The 15653-nt window shown below is 45.9% G+C and overlaps 1 protein-coding gene across 1 annotated transcript in view; it reads right to left on the bottom strand.

Annotated features, from left to right (window-relative positions):
- Positions 1-645: 645 nt before the first annotated feature.
- btbd7 (BTB (POZ) domain containing 7) overlaps positions 646-15653 on the bottom strand; it is a 110522-nt gene continuing 95514 nt past the window's right edge. Inside the window, exons 5-11 of the mRNA XM_036985231.1 lie at positions 14865-14940; positions 13445-13605; positions 12430-12573; positions 11950-12139; positions 9671-9849; positions 7836-8279; positions 646-7524 (exon numbers count right to left, since the gene is read on the bottom strand). Coding sequence (XP_036841126.1) covers positions 6874-7524; positions 7836-8279; positions 9671-9849; positions 11950-12139; positions 12430-12573; positions 13445-13605; positions 14865-14940 — 1845 coding nt within the window. The 3' untranslated portion in view covers positions 646-6873. The remainder of the gene's footprint in view (positions 7525-7835; positions 8280-9670; positions 9850-11949; positions 12140-12429; positions 12574-13444; positions 13606-14864; positions 14941-15653) is intronic.

Below are 15653 nucleotides of genomic sequence, written 5' to 3'. Positions count from 1 at the left end.
CATTGTTTTAGCGTCATTGTTACTTACAGCAGTTACACCTGGGAACCATCAACCCATCCATTAGAGAATATAATGGAAGTTTAAATATTTTTTGCTAGCTTTAATACCCACATGCTGATTTGACATCTGGCAAACCATTAATAAGGGGATATTTTAATCAAACTATCACACCAGAAATGGAGTTTAGCCAATCGCTCAGATGGTAATAAATCTCTTCCTTGTGAGATCTCAAATTATGAACCCATCCATTTGAATGTGTTGCTAACATTAATGTATGCAGTAGTTGGATACGTTTGCTGACTGAATAATTTTTTTTAATGATTGACAAGTCATGTGGTCCTTCTCTAGTCTCATTAGACCATCCTGATCTTGCGAGTTTGAGTTTACACAGTATGATGAGCGCAGTGGTTTGGATGATGGATCAGGCTAGTCCTTGTAAACTGCAGGAAATTGACTTCTAATACTGACATTTGAAGATGCTACTGACCCAGTTGACTAAGTTAACCCTGTGCAGAAGCATTCAAGTAACTATTAAAAACAGAAATACAGTATTGTAACTTATCACTTTTCATGGACGGGAGTCCTTGTCAGGGACTTTTTTATTTTCTTTACTCACTGCAAAAGAAAGAATCTCAAGCCATTTGATAATTTTTATCAAAGCTGTTTATTTTGAAGATGTCAGTCACCTAAATTGCAGATTTGAGTTCACCACTGTTACAATCCCAACTGAGAAGAGTAGAAAAATAGACTTTCCACAATTCCTTAAGTCTACGAGAAAGCTTTTTTTTTCTCGTGACATATTTGTTTTATATATAGAAAAATGTATATGTACAACAAAACAACATTTCAGAGACTGTTCAAAAGTACCTAAAATAAAAAAATACTCTTTGAAACCACTATGTATATGAAGCATTGGCTACACTATTACAAAGAGACTGGTGGAGTGGGCTGGTAGAAAATGTTTGCATAGGACGAAGATAAGGATGCCCAGCCACTGGCAGGGAAGGCACTCTTTCGTCTCCATACGAGAGGGAGGGAGGGGGAGCTAAAGGAGAATCTAGAGGAACCGACAGAACAGTCTTAAATTAAGAAATCTCCCGTTGCCGCTGATATCCGATGTCCTAATGCAAACCAGAAAGCAGGAAATGGGTTATTATATCTAGCCTGGTGGTCCAGATCTTTTTGTGCTTTAGCGAAGTACGCGTTAATTCGCTGACATGCCAAACATGTACATACGGCTTGACAACAATAGAAGAGTTGGCTACAGCACATAGTACGGTATCAGCCTGTTACATACCTAGCCCCCAACCTGGTCCTTGTGAAAACCTAGAGAAAGTGTGAGTGCATCTCTAAATACAGTATCTTACATGATTATGTAATTAAGGGTCTATTAAAGTCAACTCATAATGCAAAGGTAACATACCATAGTACTTTTTTATAGATAATAGCTAGGTTTACATTAAACGGTGACAGATTATCATGCAAATATTCTAAAATCTGCAAGTTTCCACCAAACAGACTTGTTGCGGATAAAAAGCAGTGCATGATGACAGTGCACACAAAATGTACTTTTTCGCTTACATTTTATGTACCGAATAAAAATCTAAAGTTTGTCGGTTTTCCATCACATTTTCAACTCTACCGATAGTTTTGTCACAAAAACAGCAAATGTACCTACTCTGGTCTTGACTCTCGCCAACAACTCGCGGGTACGCTGTGGGGGTAGGTTAGTCTACATGAGATTATTATGGATAACAACATTTTTTATTTGCCAAACGGCAGTCAAGCATCGATCATCATGTCACCAGAATAAAACCCTCAATATTTATTGGAAAGGAGCATCAAGCTCATCACCTTGCACTTTCAACACCCTGTGAAGTTCATCATCATGTATTTAATCTGTAGCCTAATAAACTACATGCTTTCACTCACGGGTCATAGTGGGAGGAGGGTTATTATATCAATATTTGCGCATAAAGGCATTTCCACTTCCATTGCTTGCATAATTAATTTTACAGACAAAAAGATCCCACCATGTCAAACAAAATGATTTGTCAGCATCTATAACATTTTACCGAAACTTCCGCGTTCTATCACAGCTGTCATGATGTATTTAAAAAAAAAAAATACTGTATGACTACTCAGAAACGTGGTTACTGAAGGGAAATGTGTCACTCACCAAACTCAAACTACCCAAGAGGACAATCAACTGAACATCTCCATTCTACCTACAGGAGTGCTACTCATCAGTGAAAACAAACATACAATACTGTTATGAGATTATACTTTTAGTGCAATAGTGAGGCCCTCTGTACAAGTTGCTGTCAATGTCTATCATTCTGAATCAAATTAGTGGGTATGCATCATCATATTGGTTCTCTAAAGGGTTAACAGTCCGCGTGTTACCAGCTGTCATCTTTATTGCAACAGTCATGTTTGTCCAACCATTGTGGTATAACACACAATATTACAATACAATGGAATTAGTCATCTAGCCTAAACCATGAAAGGCAACAAAAAGAATGTACAAACTGCAGGATTGGTAATGCTCGTCTACTCACTCTGTCCAAAGCCAGGAGTCAAGCCCTCATCCTCAGCACAGAAACCTCTTCAAAGAAACCTCTGCATTTTCCATTAAAATAGATGAGCTCATACCTGGATGACCAACAAAATCAACTCATACCTGTGTCAGTGAGAATGTGCTCACACTAGTATTGGGAGAGAAAACAGATCATACCACCTGTATTTGGAGAGAAAACAGATCATACCACCTGTATTCGCCAAACTGCCACAAACTCATAACTATATTAGCATAGCAATCATCTCATACATGGGCAGTTTTAGTAAAGTAAACGGGTAACTACTTTGGCTAGGAAATTAGTTAATGAGTCCAAATACATAACGAATATAGCTCAAACCTGGATTTGCCAGTTTGCGGAAAGCTGCATCAGTAGATTTTATTTGACTGTTATTCCATTCAAGAGACCTCCGGCTGCAATCCTCAGGGGCTGCAGAATCAGATTCCAACGTGCCTGGTTGGTTATCACTTTATCACACAGGGTCTCGGGGTGAAGACCTTCCCTTTAAGGTTAAAACAAGCCCAGGAGAAAAGTGGCCCAATAGAGCATGGCCTGGCATTCCCTTCCTGCTGCTTGGAGGGGGGCAACGTGTTTATTAGATCTGAAGCTCCTATCTCTACGTTACTGCCGGGGGAGCCCTTCGCTAATGGGAAAAGCGGGAGATAACATCTCATGGTTCTCTCATATCTTTCATATTTTTGTCCCACTCCCATGGCTGTCCCATCTCCTACCCTCCATCTCCGCCTCTCCCTCCATCTTCTGTAGGTCAGGTCTGGATGACCTTGGCGGTCTGCAGGGAGGAATGGGAGGCTCCTGCCTCGGGGGCTGTAGTACGGTGCGGCAAAATGTCTCCGTGGGGGTACTCTGGGCATTAAGTGAGAGGATAAGGCTAAGGTACAGATGGGTCTGGAGGAGGTTGCTGAGAGGGCGAACTCTCTTCTAAGCTCACTGCTGCAGCAGTCACAGTGACAGGCCCATTGTTTGCAAAGGGCTGCGCTGACACGCTCACTTTTTTCTCTCCCCTCCTTATAGACTGACAGTCTCATATTACAGAGTAGTCAGGTCTTCGAAAATGTTTATGAAAAAAAACTTAGCAATACTAATACTCCAACCCAGCACCCAAAAATAGAAATGATTCAAACTACCCAAGACATCCTTCCTCTTCCACAACCATAATAGCTACAGTACTGTCCACGGTCATTAGTAAGAGAGAGCCCACTATGGACAATGGTTTAGTTGTTGTTGAGCTCATCCCCTAAGGCGAAGAACAGAGCATTAACAACACACACCCACACACCACCCCTTCTAGTCTCGAGCAGCGTCAGCAGTGAGCCCTCACCAGCGGGAGGTCGAAACGATTAGCAGAAAAGCCAAGGAAAACAATCTTCTGCAGGTTATGATCTTAGCAAAACAGCCACAGAGACATCAAGATAGATCTCAAAGATATTAGCACTACTGTACAGTTCTAATCATTTGCATTCCAGTACATGAGTTCCAGAGGTTCAAATGAGGGAATGCTTGGCATAAAATGAGAGCGATTGGGGTTAAAGTACTGTGGAGTGTCTATAGCAAGTGAAGAAGTCTGGGTAGAGACAAGACATAGCCTGGTTGCAAGTCTGTTTCTGCACTTTTACCAGGTCCTTATGGAATTGTCATGCCAAACATTTAGCTTGACAATGGAATAGGCAAGAGCACAAACAGATCTGGGACCAGGCTAAGACAAAGAACAGAAAGGGACCCAAGTTTGGATTGAGGAATAGCACCATCAAATGCCAATGAGCCCAGAAGGGGGGTGGGGGAGAGAGCAATGGAAAAGTAAACAACAGAGCCATTCGAGGGAGAACTCATATCAGATGATGGATGCTACTTTTGACCCTCTTGACACAAGAGCCGACACCCAAACGAAGGTTCTGAGCATGCCAGTGACAATCAAAATGAATTCAAATTGATACTCATCTCCTATGTCTTGGTGATATACATTAGTCTTCAAGTCGCCACCATCGAAAGCGAGGGGAGACAAAAAGCCATATCAAAAAGCCTGCAAACATACTTAGCCAACCTTATCCCAACCTGCTTCCCAATCAGACCTCATTCATGAATTGATAGAAATAATATTCCATGTCCCACCATTCATACATGCATCAAAATCAACTGGAGGACTTCATCCAACTTACGAAACTGACGAGGCAAACGCCTTACACAGTAACTATAGTCTGTCTCCCTGCAGTTGACCAACCAGGTTCAAAAGAACAATACAAAAAAATCACCAACAAGTAGGGATTTCTATGTTTCTCCAGTACCTTCTGCCTTGAGAATCATCGCATGCTGAAAGGGCATACAGAAATTAGTCATTTCAACTGCTGAGATAAAAGGTATTCATGTGAGGTTTTCTGTGAGAGAAACATAATTTGCTAACCATCAGAGGTGAGTCTCTGCCTCGCAGACAAACATGAGGCATTATACAGAGAGCCAGGTCATGTTCATTAGGGCACGCAACGGAAAACGGAAGAAAATATTAGAGAATGTGTGAATGGTAGTATAGCAGGGGCACAATACAGCAATTTCATTTCTCCGTGTGCGAGGAGATGGTAACAGAAGGAAGATAATTACAGTGAACCCAAGTCAATGTAATTTTTTGACAATGCGTCGCAACAGGAGCTAGTGAAAAATGGGATGGAAAATGTTTTGAGATTCTGAATCGAAAGGGAGGACCCGTGAGTGAGCATGTTTTAATTGAAGCTACGCTGGTTTAGTGAGTAAGTCTTTTCGCCCAGTGGACAAGACATTAAAAATTCCTCAAGAGGAACCATTTAACTGTTTCCCCTCCTGCTTTAATTATCCTTCCACAAACCTCCATTGACATCATCACAATCGTTGGTTGTTGGGTACAGTACGTCAAAGTAAGGATGGTGACCGAAGCAGTCTTGTTCAGATCGCCATGGAGGGAGACAGGGAGTCATTGGATTGAGGAACTGGGCTTTGGTTTGGTTGAAGTTTATCCAAGATGGCCGCCGGCCATGCTGAGCTATGGAAAAGGCAGAGGGGCACAGTCATGGGGCCTGCATCTTGATAAATCTCCACAAATTGCTGTAGGGTTAAGGCAGGGATATTCTACATCAGTTCTTGATTTGCTGTTGCTATCCCGTTTTAATTATTGAGGTTGAATTTAGACCCCGGAAACCAGGTGTATATGCACATTCTGGCCAATCGACAGTAATAGATCAATAAAGTGGGAAACGTGGTTTGGAATACTAGCCCGGGTTCAAACGACTTACTGTGCCCAGCACTCAGGCTATTGAATATTACAGTGAGGTTAAGGTAAAAAGGACATCTGCAAAGGGTAAGTGTTGGGAGAGGACCAAGAGATAGCGCTGAGCAGTGGCTACCACTCACATTAACTATGGGTATGCAAAGTGGATGACTTCTAGAGTCACTTCTAATAAAAGCAGCTATGCAATTATTATTCCTGCCTTGTAGCCACATTGGTAGTAGTAGGAAGATTTCATTTGTGTTTCTCTTCTCCTCTTTGTGCTCTTGCTCAAATCTTAAATTGCCCGTCCTGACATACAGCCCGTGGGTCATAAAGGATTACAAGTGTTATTACTGCAATTCCACCTTTTTCAAAAGGAGGAGCTATTTGTAATGGGCAGGTTGCTGAAATGAGTTTGCAACTCATTGCCTGGGCATTTTTCAATTTATTTCTAAGGAAAGCATACCGGGACATAAATATAAATATATAACTCTACAGTACCCTCATCCTGATGCAGGAAATGAGTGTAATGGAAATGAAACGATGACTGTGCGTTGTCAAAATCCAAAACACTGGGCGGAAAGGGAAGGATTTATTCAAGTTCAATGACCAGTCAAGACTCATTTTGAGAAGAATAAAGGTGATTGGAGGATAAGCAGTTGAGCGTGGATCCAATCTGGGAGATGGGAAGGGCTAGGACCCATTATGTTAATTCATGAGACTAATCTATTTGGACAAATAATTCTCAACCAAACCAAGCCTTTCCTCCTCATCCCCCACCATGGCTCTGTGCTGAAGGCACTGTGACCGCCGGCATCTCGTTAGTTGGTGCAGCACCTGGGGCTCGCCGGGGGAGGGGGGGGACTACTACTATGTGTGCTTAGTGCCTTTGCCCTGAACTGAGCGCGAGTATGACCACTCTGTCACCGGAGACACTGCCAACCACTGATGCTAAGCCGTCAACCCCAAATCCCCCTATAGCGAACCGTCCTTTTAGCGCTCTTGCCTTTTCCCGAGGCCTCTGACAGTCTTAGTTGCGGAGGGTCAGAGTGCAGACTTCCTGTAAGGGTACTCAGGTTTGTTGGGAGACCTGCGGTCCCTGGCCCCAACCACCTCCTCGGAGTAAGGTTCTGCGGGCCGCGCCTGTCCCAGTCCGCAAGTGAGGTCTGTTTCAGTTCGGGCGCGTCCTCTTGGGTTGTGTGATGCCCCGGCTGCTTGAACTCCTCCGCTCTGCATGGCCAGAGCCAGATCTAGTCTCTGGGGGGGTTGCTCCAGAACATCCAGGCGGAGTGGGGTGCCGACTGGGCCGCGGCAGGAGTTTGGCTGCTGTTCGTCGGAGGAGTACTGTGGAGGGACAAGGCCCCCTCCCGAAGGAACTCGACTGTGACTGTAGAGGTCCGGCCCGGCGAAGGAGCTCACGTGGCGCCCGGGAAACTCGTACAAGTCAGGATACTCCGACGCCTGGGCCTCGGGCTTGGGCTCGGCAGCGTGCCTCTTGCGGGAGGCATACGGACCGTGGCGGTTCAGGCCCAGGTGGCAGTGGGGCACAGCAGGAGGGGCCGTGGAAGGGTGAGGGTGCGGCTCGTGAGGCTCCACCTCCATGGTGACCTCGGGCAGGCGACACTCCTTCAGGGTCATGGCCGACACGCCCATGGCAATGTCCGGCATGAACTCGTTGATGACCGGCGCCACGTTCTGCAGGAACAAACAAACCTTAAGACAATAGCAACCTGATACGATATATTGGGGATGTCAAGATGAGGACATTTAAGCTCTCATTGTCCCTCAGAAGTACATTTGAGAATAGGGCCCCACTTTCCTCTCTTCCATTACACATTGTTGCCACCTACATTTCAACATAGCTCATGACACTCCCCTCGATCAAATGGCCTCGCCACATTCCCACACAATTCCAGCTCTGCATTCCCGCTATCCCCGTAGGCCCTGTCATTACCACTATCTCAGGGGAACACTACAGCTCTGAAGTCCTGTAGACCTCTACTCACCCCTTGTTTATCCTGATGCTGGGTGCGTACCCCCCCGCCCTGGCGATTGGTGCAGTCTGGCGCCAGGGGCTTGGCCGCCGGTGGGTAGGCGGGGCTGCCATGCTTGGAGGAGGAGCTCACTGTGTGGTGGAGCAGATTGTGGTTGCAGGGGTAGGAGAAAGAGCGTGACGGGGGCTGGCTGGGGGCACGGCCAGGCCTCCACCCACTGGCTTTGAGCTGGGCATTGTGAGTGGGCGTGGCCGGTGGGTGATAAGGCGGCGGGGGAGGGGGCAGCGGTGGGTGGAAGCCCGCCATGGCCTCCAGATCGGTGAACATGCTCTCCACAACTGGGCTGCTGTTGACCCGGCAACGCCCTCCACTCCGGCTGCCAACCGACGGCTGGCGCAGCGCTAGGACGGGGCTCTCGTCGCCAAAGCGCTCCTCCGGGAAGAACTTGTGAGGGTTCTATGAGGGGTGGAGTACAGCACACAACAAATTAGTCCAAAATTGCAGAGGAACAGCTTGCCAAAGCTACTTAAGAAACTAGACATACTTCGTCTTAAAGGCAGTCTGCTACATTACAGCTATGTAAAAAAAAAAAGAGTCATTCTAACTGGGGGAAGTCAAAAAATGTTTCATTATTTCCTCTGCTCTCAGTTCAACGTTGGAGTTAACTTTGGCCCAGTCACCACTCAATGGAAAACTAAATAAAATGTAATGAGGGGGGACAAAATGCCTGATGAGCTCCAGCCAGAATTCCTGAGACGTTTGTCATTAAAGTGGCACGCTGGTGACAGAGGCCTTCAGTGTATTAAATGAAAAACACAGCCAAACAAAAAGGAACACGGCATGAAAACAACATCTCCTCACCGTATCCTTTAGGATGTTGACCAATCCATTACTGCCTAGACATTAGATATTGATATATAGCCTATTATTTGACATATTGTACAAAACATTAAGAACACCTGTTCTTTCCATGACATAGACTGACCAGGTGAAAGCTATGCTCCCTTATTAATGTCACTTGTTAAGTCCACTTCAAATCAGTGTAGATGAAGGGGAGGCGACAGGTTAAAGAAGGATTTTTAAGCCTTGAGACATGGATTGCGTATGTGTGCCATTCAGAGGGTGAAGACAAAACATTGAAGTGTCTTTGAACAGGGTATGGTGGTAGTTGCTAGGCATACCGGTTTAAGTGTGTCAAGAACTGCAACGCCGCTGGGTTTTTCACTCTCTACAGTTTCCCATGTGTATCAAGAATGGTCCAACACCCAAAGGACATCCAGCCAACATGACATAACTGTGGGCCAGCCTCCATGTGAAAGCCTTTCGACACCTTGTAGAGCCCATGCCCTTATGAATTGAGGCTGTTCTGAGGGCAAAATGGGGGACTACAAAGCATCGGTAATATGCTTAGAATATACCCAAAAAGGGAGACGGGTACAAAATCTCTTTTTGTGGATGGCCACAGGCACTTCTGTCGACGGATGAAGTAGTTGAGAATCCGTTCACTATCATAGAATTTTCACACTATGGGCGAAAGTTTGCACGAGGAAATGGCAGCGAGCATTGATCAAATTACCATAACATTTCAAATAGACGGCAGTAGGTACATTATCCTGTGCGAGCTCCAAACACGGCAACTGGCGACTGATCGCGTGCATCACCTGCATCATGCAGTTAACAAAATTCGGGTGAAATATCTTTGAAGAAAAGTAAAACATTTAATTGTGCTGAAGATGATCATTTATATGCACTTATCTGAGCTCTTTGTGCCAACCTACAGCTTAACTAAGTTCAATAAAACTTAACAAATCTATAAAAAAAATGTAAAAGATTGATTGGCATCTCACCTGCAGCAGTTCTGCGGCGGCGTCCGGCAGGCCGAACTCGCGGAGCACGCGGATCTGCAGCTCATAGCTAACCGTGGCACCTTCGCCGCAGTTTAGGGCGTACGCACGCTGTACCTGGTCCGTGTGACGCAGGTCCTGCAGCCTCCGGATCATCTCCTTCACCACGGCCAGCCTGGGAACTGAGAGGGAGTTCATTACAAAAACATAACTGAGTGACCTGGCTGGCCTAGCTGTAATGCCCGCAGCCTCCGGAAATATTTAGCCTTTTCAATGGTCCCGGAGGGAATTGATTTTCTTCTTTATTGGCCCATCAAGTCTTCGGATGACAAGTTACATTCTAATTTTACACAGTAGTTACTGTACATAGCAAAGATAGTTATTTGATATACACTATATCCTGATAGATAGTACTTAAACATATCTAGTATATATTATATAGTGTTTTCAGTCTTAACTATTATTGATCATGAGCTTCTAATCCCACCCCTCAGCTACTCTCAGGCCATCCCACCTATCTCCTTAACCCCACCCCTCAGCTACTCTCAGGCCATCCCACCTATCTCCTTAACCCCACCCCTCAGCTACTCTCAGGCCATCCCACCTATCTCCTTAACCCCACCCCTCAGCTACTCTCAGGCCATCCCACCTATCTCCGTAAACCACCCCTCAGCTACTCTCAGGCCATCCCACCTATCTCCTTAACCCCACCCCTCAGCTACTCTCAGGCCATCCCACCTATCTCCTTAACCCCACCCCTCAGCTACTCTCAGGCCATCCCACCTATCTCCTTAACCCCACCCCTCAGCTACTCTCAGGCCATCCCACCTATCTCCGTAAACCACCCCTCAGCTACTCTCAGGCCATCCCACCTATCTTCTTAACCCCACCCCTCAGCTACTCTCAGGCCATCCCACCTATCTCCGTAAACCACCCCCTTATGATTTCCATGTGCCATATTTTTTCCAAATGTAGTGTGATGTTTCACACAAACTCTGAACCTTTCTTATCGCATAGTACCTACAGATTGTAAGTTCAAGATGAATATTTTGACCAGGAGTATTATTATATTGTTGATTGATTATGGCTTTCCAAATCTCCCAACATTGCTATTTGTAGGGTTAGCCATTCCCGAACTAAGTCCCTGAGGAATTAGAAACGCTGCTATTTAATTGGATGGGGGGTGAGAGAGAGAAACACTAGGACTGAAGGAGCGAGAGAAATGGGAGAGAGGAGGATAGGTGAAAGCAAGCCCAATGGTGGAGGCCAAGGGGAATCATACAAAAAAGAAAGGCAGGGCAGACAAAAGAAAAGCAGAAAGATAAAGAGATGGAGGCGGGAAAGAGTGTGTCATCTCTCTATGGTAAGGGAGAAAACTGTAGGAGAAAAAGAGAGGGCGGGATGATGAGAAAGGGATGGAGAGAGTGGGAGACAGAGATGAAGGGTGAAAGGGTCATCTCGCAGGTCGTCCCATCTCTGTCAATAATGCCAATAACTACTGCTCGTCTGAGATCATAGAAGAATATAGAATATACCCACACAGTCCTAATAAATTGCTCTATTGGCTCTGGTCAAAAGTTGTGCACTATAAAGGGAGTAGGGTGCCAGCAGGCGAGAGCAAAGGAATGCCTTTCCAAACCCAGAAAATCAAGAGCTAACTGAGAACTTGAGGCCCTGTCAGGGCAGCGTGGTGGAGATTAACAATATATGCAACGCATAACCGCCTCTTCACTGGGCACTGAGTGGATCGGCAATGAGATAAGAAAACAAAGAGGTTCATCACTTGTTGGAGGGATGAGGATAGATGGAGGAGGGGAAGTCGCTCTCTTATCTTGTATTGAAGAGAAATAGCCATAACAGAGTACTAACTTACGGGTAGAAGTGGCGCCTTAAGCTTAAGGTTCATCATTCCCAAACCTACACTGAAACGTTACGGAATAAAACTCACAGACTTTAGATCGGTACTTAAGGGCCAACTTTGACGTGCACCACAATTTCATGAGATCTCCTACATGTTTCATGTCGGCCATTGGAGTTTGTAGGAAGACTGCAAATTGGTAGAGGCAGGATTTATTCAGTCAAGTTATCCATGTTTGTCATAGCAGCTTGCTCAACACCATTTCTTCCTTGTTACAATTGCATTAGCATCTTTTCAGGAAGAACTGACTTAGACGCTCTAGATAAGAGCTACAAAATGACAAAAATAAATAAATCTACAGCTATGTTTTGATCATTTTCATTTTGGGAAGCTGGAAGAAAGCTAGCTTTGCAGCTCCACCCACCTGGTATCTCATTGGCCACCACTGAGGGTGGGGTCGTCTGGCTGCCACCGATTTGCTGGTGGTTGATGATGTGACAGCACTGGGGCACAGCATTGTTGACCATGTAAAGGGTGTCGGGCACGTTGGACATGCGGACCATGCGCAGGCGCACCAGGTCTGTCTGCTCCACCATTATCTCATCCAGCACAGACTGACAGACAGTACAACAACAGGGGGGTTAGAATGTGTGTGTGTGTGTGTGTGTGTGTGTGTGTGTGTGTGTGTGTGAGACACAGGGTTGGGGTCAATTCAGGTTTCAAATCAGTCAATTCCGAGGGCGAATTGTAATGAATCTTCATAGACAATAATGGACAATAGCATGGGTAATTTCAATCCACCCCTTGTATCTTAGATGTGACGGTGCCCACCATTGTTCATTTTGAGATGTACAAGCAGTGTGTGTGCGCACGTAGTGGTTCTGTTGTGTGGTGTTGTCCCAACCTTGGCCTCCTCCACGTAGGGCGAGAAGAGGCGAGGTCGCACGTAGATGCCGGCACTCTTTTGCCTCAGCCAAGAGTTGGCCTTTCCACCCTCCAACGTGGGCAGCATGTCTGAGGGAGGGGTGCTGATCAGACCCCTCTTCATCTGGGAGGGGGTAGAGTGGGAAGGGAGAGGGAGAGAGAGAGCGAAGAAAAGAGCGAGAGAGGAGGCAGAAAAAGAGAGGAGGTGTGGGGAAAAGAGGGAGAGTGAGAAGGAAAGCAGGAAGGAGAGGGGCAGTCAAGTTAAATGGAGGAATGCAACATACACTACAGCCAGACTGATCCTGCTGGCTTCATAGATCGAAAATGTTGGCAACAAAATTACTTGCTGCATTAGGCTACCTCAACTTAAACCAAACACTGCAACAAGACACAGTACATAGTGCATAACATGATCTACAGCGAAAACATTTATAATAAAGATCCTCACAGATTCTGTCTGCCCCTGTATGACTGTTTTAGCCTGGGAAAACACACCTTTATTAACCCTTTTTTGACCAGGTACATTGACTGAGAACACATTGGCTGTGTCCAAAATTGGCACCCTCTTCCCTATATAGTGACCAGAGTTAGGGAAGAGTTGTAGGGAGAATTAAGGAAATGAAGAAACCAACTGAAAGCTGGGGATGATTAGGTGGCCATGAGTGTATGAGGGGTTAGATTAGGAATTTAACCAGGACACGTTCAACTCTTGCGATAAGTGCCATGGAATGACCACAGAGAATCAAGACATTGCACCGAGTCGGACAGGACCTCGCTGTTGGGGGGGCAGTATGTGTTCGGTGCGGACACACACACACTCATTCACACACACTCACTGTGTCAGAGAGGACCTCGCTGTTGGGGGGGCAGTATGTGTTCGGTGCGGACACACACACACTCATTCACACACACTCACTGTGTCAGAGAGGACCTCGCTGTGGGGGGGCAATATGTGTTCGGTGCGGACACACACACACTCATTCACACACACTCACTGTGTCAGAGAGGACCTCGCTGTGGGGGGGCAGTATGTGTTCGGTGCGGACGTAGGGCAGCAGAGGGGACAGGATCTCCTTGAGCTCCTCCAGGTCCAGGTCTCTCCTCTTCACCCCCCGCTTGTTCACGCTGTGGGCCGTGCCACTTAGGAGGTTGGGCTCTGAGGGGGGATACACACACACAGTAAGACACACACGCAATGCAATCGGGATGTACAGTATCCAAGCTCCCACTATTTAGAACGTTGCAGTGCATTAGTTCACAGCGTAGCTGTTTTTGCCACAGGAAAATGCCACCTAATCTATTTGACCTTACTTGATTAATAATTGTGTTCCGGACCTCGGCTAAATCGGGTTGCTTACTCCTGCAGTAAGGTATATATTTTCACACACACACACACACACACACACACACACACACACACACACACACACACACACACACCTTCACAAAAGCCAAAACATATGTGTATGATCCATCCCTCCATGCAAACTAAGTCATTTAAGACACTGGAAAATGACATAAGCTGCTTCAAACTACTTTTCGAGTTCGGTCCTGCTGTATTTTTTGTGTATCTGGAGTAACTGGTTTCCCACGCCAAGGAAGAACCCCTTTGGGAGAGAACTATGGTTTTCCAATTTCCAATGAAGAATCTTCAACAAAATACCTAGCTGCACCCAAAATAGACTGCTTATCTTGAACAACAAATGAAAGTGTAGAGAAGGAGTAAGCCTGACATCCCTGTTCTCCGGTTGGCCCAAACGCTCATCTGACTATGGTTGTGTCCCAAATGGCACCCGATTCCCTATGTAGTACACTAGATTTGACCAGGACCAATAAGGCTCTAGTCAAAAGTAGTGCACTACGTAGGGAATAGGGTGCCATTTGGACTGCAGCCTATGGCTGGTTAGACTGAGTCAAGTCCCGTCCAGCCCTACTCAGCCAAGTCTCCCCTGGGCTTAGTTATTACTCCACTTAAACTGGATGAGGGCATAAATCACTGGCCCAGAGCAGTTTGTCAGGGGTGGGGGGTGTGTGTGTGTGTGTGTGTGTGTGTGTGTGTGTGTGTGTGTGTGTGTGTGTGTGTGTGTGTGTGTGAGAGAGAGAGAGAGAGAGAGAGGTATAGAATGAGCGAGTGAGACAGAAAGAGGGGTAGAGAAATAAGGAGAGTGAAGGAAAGAGCTTGATTGCAGAAGTTGCCCTGTAACTACAGACTTCGGATCAGATTAAACCCTTACCTTCAAACCTAACTGTAACCATTACAGCTTGGGGAATGAAACAATATCTGAGCCTGTATCAGTGGATGTGGGTATCTTCCACCTACTCCAAAGGGGGCGAGGGGAGAAGAGAGAGAAGGGCCAAAGGGAGAGGGAGGGAAGAAGAGAGGGAGGGAGAAAGAGGGAGGAATGGGTCTCTCACCTCGGTCGGCCATCCTCTTGATAAGCTGGTGCTCTCCCCACTTGATGAGGTACTTGAGGATGTCCTGTTCGCTGGCCTGTATACCGAGACAATAATTAGAAGCCATGGGAGATGAGGCGTATATTCACATTGTACCATAACGTTTTGCAATGAAAACAAAAGTTTCTTATTGGCAAAGTTAAGGAAGATGACCCACTAAGACTTGTCCGCTTGAACTCTACCTGTAATGTCACGTGTTTTGGATCTGTAGAAAAATGAATGAGCGTCAAGCTGCCTCTCGTTGTAGACCAGGAAAGTTACCAGGATATGAGCGCCCTGTGTTTGTTCTAAATCCTCTTTGGAAATTAAATACATTCGTTCTGGACTAAAAAAACAAGCACAGAATGCCAGGTCCAGTCCTCCCGTGTCTGCTGCTTTGAGTGAAGCGTTTCAGCTTTGATGTGGGTGAAAGAGGGCACAGGGTTTGTCTTTGATGGCATGACTTTGACCTCCAGGCAGATAATTGTCCAAACCATTGCTGTGCGTTGGCATGCATCGTGTGTGCCGTGCATGTGTATTTATGTACTATGAGCTTATGCATGTTTTTTTTTGTCATGTGTGAAAGTGAGAGAATTAAGGTGTAAACTAGCCTGTGTGTGTGCATGTCTCAGAAAATGTGTAATGCCTTACTATGTATACTTGCCAGTGTGCGTCTCTCCGCGTTTGCATTCCTCTGTGCGTGTGTGTGTCTTCGTGTATGCTTGAGATTCTTCTCCTGCATGTGTTTGAATGTAACACTGAGCCAGGAAC

Source organism: Oncorhynchus mykiss, chromosome 8 (assembly GCF_013265735.2).
Source record: "Oncorhynchus mykiss isolate Arlee chromosome 8, USDA_OmykA_1.1, whole genome shotgun sequence".
In the NCBI taxonomy this organism is placed as follows: Eukaryota; Metazoa; Chordata; class Actinopteri; order Salmoniformes; family Salmonidae; genus Oncorhynchus; species Oncorhynchus mykiss.
The sequence above is the reverse complement of the archived record's forward strand: the minus strand, read 5'-3'. Positions and strand labels throughout refer to the sequence as shown.